Source organism: Dasypus novemcinctus, chromosome 23 (assembly GCF_030445035.2).
Source record: "Dasypus novemcinctus isolate mDasNov1 chromosome 23, mDasNov1.1.hap2, whole genome shotgun sequence".
NCBI classification, from domain to species: Eukaryota; Metazoa; Chordata; class Mammalia; order Cingulata; family Dasypodidae; genus Dasypus; species Dasypus novemcinctus.
This window is the reverse complement of record NC_080695.1, coordinates 40,796,914-40,801,236: the sequence shown is the minus strand read 5'-3', so window position 1 is coordinate 40,801,236 and position 4,323 is coordinate 40,796,914. Positions and strand designations below refer to the sequence as shown.

Below are 4,323 nucleotides of genomic sequence, written 5' to 3'. Positions count from 1 at the left end.
ATGGCTAAAAGTTTGCAAGAGGAGGCAAAATGTCCTGTGTGTCTGGACTTTTTCTCCAATCCCATTTCACTTTCCTGTGCACACACCTTCTGTTTTGATTGCATCGAAAATTGGATGCGAGAAAGGGAGAAGTCAACACTGACCTGCCCCCTCTGTCGAGGGGTAAGTGAAGAACACCTTATGGAAGAATGGCAAATCCGAGCCTTAACTCTTCTCATCATGCAACACGGCCCCCTACTGGAGCAAAGTCTGCACGTAAGTGATGCAATCCTGAGGTTCCAAGAGCACATGACGCTGGATGCTGCCACCGCCAACCCCTTGCTTGTCCTCTCCGATGACCTAAGGAGCGTCCAGTGTGGAAAGTTCCTCCACAACCCCCGGGAAGACCCTGAGAGATTCACCCAGTTGGCCTGTGTCCTGGGATCCCCCCACTTCTCCTCTGGCCGCCACTATTGGGAGGTGGACGTGGGAGAGGGGAAGGAGTGGGCTTTAGGTGTCTGCAAGGAGTCTGTGAACAGAACAGAGAAGAGCGTTTTGTCCTCTGAGCTTGGCTTCTGGATCATCAGCATGAAGGGAGAGACAATCTACCCTAGCTCCCTCCCAGAGACCAGCATTTCTGCTAGCTCTGACCTAGATCGTGTGGGAATATTCCTAGATGTTGAGATGGAAGAAATGAAGTTCTTTGATGTTAAAAATGATGCTCTCATCTATACATATAGAGGGCTCTCCTCTTTGGAGCCTTTGCGTCCCTTCTTCTGTCCTGAGCAGCCTGGAGAAGGTGCCAGTGGAGCCCCCTTGAGCCTCTGCCCATAAGAAGCTCAGGGCTTCACAGAAGCTTTCCAAAGGATGAATGAGACTATGGATTCTGAGAAAGATTGGAATGATGGAGAGAGAGACAATGTGCTAAAGCAGGAAGTTCTGATAGATTTTGGAGCCTTTTTGTGGCTTTTTTAGACTTTGTACCTAAATAATTTAAGGTCTTAGGGGATGGTATTAAGCTCTCTCTCCTTGCCTGTAAGTGGGAATAATCAGATAACTGATGATTAGAGACAACGCTGCACATTTCAGTTGTAATAATTAATTAACACATAAGGATTATTAGATTGCAAATTTATTAGATTATTTGATTTCATGGATAGAAACAACATTTTTCTTCATTTATTGTATATTCTTTTATATACTATGATACTTTGATGATCATTGAGAATTGTCCTTTACCCATTTAAATAATTGTCTATTGTTATTGTCAAAGATGGTATAGAAATGTGGTAGGACACAAGCTGTGAATAGGCACTGTAGAGAATGTCAAGCTTCCAGGATGGCAAGAGATTCTGAATGTTCTGGAGTGTACTTACATAAAAAGGGAAATGACTGTGCTGAAGCCCACTAGAGGCAGTTTTTGATGGAAAAACTCTTGCATATTCTAACCGTGAAACATAAGGACAGCAAACTCATGCTTCAGACTACTGTGGAATTTTGATTTGTAAGAATTACCAACCATATTACGTCTTTAATGGGCATCTAGCAAAAGTTGTTTATAAATTAGCTTTTGAATTTGTTAATTTTTATCAATAGAATTTTACATTGATTTGCAAGTACATCAATAGGACGTTTTCTGTTTTCTTGCTTAAGGTAAAATAATGTTATGAGCATTAGTAGTAATGACTCATTAGAAATAATATTAATAAAAAGTAGTGTGGTCACCAGCAATCAGGACCCTGGTGTAAATTTCCTTTCTCTGCCTTGCCCTGGGACAAGCCCGGCATATTTTCTGCCCAGTGCCCGAGCCTCTGGGAATTTCCTGCTAATTCTCCACAGGTCCTGGGGAGGGAGCGGCCGCTTGTGCCTGGCTGGACTAGCTGTCATCACAACACTGAGGGTGACCACAACGTGGGAGATGTGAGGGAATGGGGGTCAGTTTCAGAGATGTGAGCAAGGCAGTCATTAAGGTGGGGTGAGTAGGGGGGTGACTGAGGTATTCATCTAAGGTGATGAGACACAACTTGGTAATCAAGATAAAAATACTTTCAGTGTTTAAAAGAGATACAATTTTGCTTTGTTTTGTTTTTTGTTTTTACACTTTTTTATTGAAGTTAATAGATCACAAAGAATGTTACATTAAAAAAACATAAAAAACATAAGAAGTTCCCATATACCCCATTCCCCACCTCCCCAACCCATCATTTTTGTAAATTGTATTTTTTGAAGATATATACATCACACAAAAAATGTTACATTAAAAATATAAAAAACTTAAAATATAATAAAATATATTAAGAATATAAAATACATAAGAATATTTTAAAAATTGTGAATATAATTAACACTACATATAATTGAAAATGGTAAAAGGGAAAATTTTAGGTTGTACATATGTTACAGAATAAAAATTTTTAAAGTGGTAGAATATAAACTATAGATCTCAGTTAACAGTATCATTATAATAGTATTGTAGCATCAATTATAACAAAATTACCATTCTACTAATATGAAAACCTGCATATATGAGTGGGATATATGGGAACTCTGTACTTTCTGCATATTTCTGTAAACCAACAACTATTCCAAAAGATATAAAAAAAGAAGCGTGCTCCAAAATGTATTCACCAAATGCAATGAATGTGCCACAATGATGAAAGAGGTTGTTGATGTGGAAGGAGTAGGGTGAGGGGGTGTGGTGGGTATATGGGAACCTCTTATATTTTTTGAATGCAATAGTTAAAAAAAAAAAGAAAATAAACAAAAATAAAAGCAAAAGTTGAAACAAAAAGATAAAAATTAATGCAAAAATCCATAATGATTAATGTATCAAAATCTTAAAGAAACACAGGGTCAAGATTATTGATTTTTCTTTTAGCTTTAGACTCCAATATAGATCTTCATTTCAAGTTTATATTTTTTAGCCAATAATTTAAAAAAGATAAATATTTATCTTCTTACTGATTTTTTGGCACCCCCTTAAATGTTGTGCCAAGGCGGGTATCTCCTTACCCTTAACCCAGTTTCCTTTTCTTGGAGGTGGCGGACAGTGCAAGTCAACCCGGAAAAACAGGGGGTGAAATGCTCAGGAGCCAGGAGGAAGGGTGCAGGGATGGAGCAAGGGCCTTTAGTCCGTGGATGGCGGGAAGGGGTTGGAGGAGCTATGCACCCATGCACGTTGGGGCAAGGGCGAGGAGAGGGTGCGAGGGCGCGAGGGCGCGCTCCTCGGATACTTCCTCACGCTGGATGCCCAGGTAGGGAGTCGACGCCTTGGAGGCCAGGTTTGGCACCAGCGGTTGGAGAGGGTGTTGCCTGACCAACCCCTGCCCCTCAGCTTGGACTGGGCGGTTGTGAGGCCTGAGCTGTGGGTGTCCTGGGTCGCCTCCCAGTTTTTCTCAAGGCTTCCTGGTTCCACTGGCGGTGCTAGGCGCATAGAGCCTGAATGTGTCTCCCCTAACTCCCAACAAAAGTAAAAACAACGGATTCCCCATAAAAATACCAACAGCTTTCTTTCTTTGCAGAAATGGAAAAGCCAATTATCAAATTTGCTAGGAAAGGTACAGTGATCCACATAGCTAAAAACATCTGTAAAAACAATCAAGTTGGAGTCTTTCACCTCTTGACTTTAAAGCATATTGTTAGCTACTGTGGTAAATAAAGCATGGTACTGGCACAAAAACAGATTGAACAGTGAAACCAAATTGAGACCTCAGACATCAAACTCTCATATCTGTGGTCAAGTGAATTTGACAAGGCTCTCAAACCCACCCAGCTGGGCCAGAAAAGTCTATTCAACAAATGGTGCTGGGAGAACTGGATATCCATATCCAAAAGAAAGGAAGAGGACGCCTATGTCACACTTCATACAAAAATTAAGTAAAAATGGAACAAGGACCTAAATATAAAAGCTATAACCTTAAAACTCCTAAAAGACAACGTAGGGAAACATCTTCAGGGTCTTGTGGTATGCTGTTTATGAATGATAGTTAACAGTAATATTGTAATGTATTTACAGCAATGCCAAAGAAGATGTTGTATCAATCATAAGGGACAAAAATAGGGGGTAAAAGTGGGTATGGAGTTTTTCCTTTTGGTGTTAATGAATACATTCTAAAATTGGAGGAAGTGATGACAGCACAACTCAGTGATGATAATGGCAGCAACTGAGTGTACATTTGATTGTGTTCTGTGAAGCATAGCACTGTAGAACACAGGGAATCCTGTGGTGGATGATGAAATGTGGTTTAGTAGGACAAGTGAGAACATCTTCTCATAAACCATAACAAATACATAATACTGATATAGGGTGTTAATAATTGGGTGTGTTGGGGGAAAATACACTAA

At 40.2% G+C, this 4,323-nt stretch overlaps 1 protein-coding gene across 1 annotated transcript; it reads left to right on the top strand.

Annotated features, from left to right (window-relative positions):
• LOC101426834 (ret finger protein-like 4B) lies at window positions 1-813 on the top strand. Its single transcript, XM_004474051.2, has one exon. The coding sequence runs from the start codon at window positions 1-3 to the stop codon at window positions 811-813; it is 813 nt and encodes a 270-aa protein (XP_004474108.2).
• The last annotated feature ends 3,510 nt before the right edge of the window (window positions 814-4,323 follow it).

Bases quoted from the DNA above. Each gene is read 5' to 3' on its own strand.
- LOC101426834 (XM_004474051.2), top strand. From the start codon at position 1: ATGGCTAAAAGTTTGCAAGAGGAGGCAAAATGTCCTGTGTGTCTGGAC.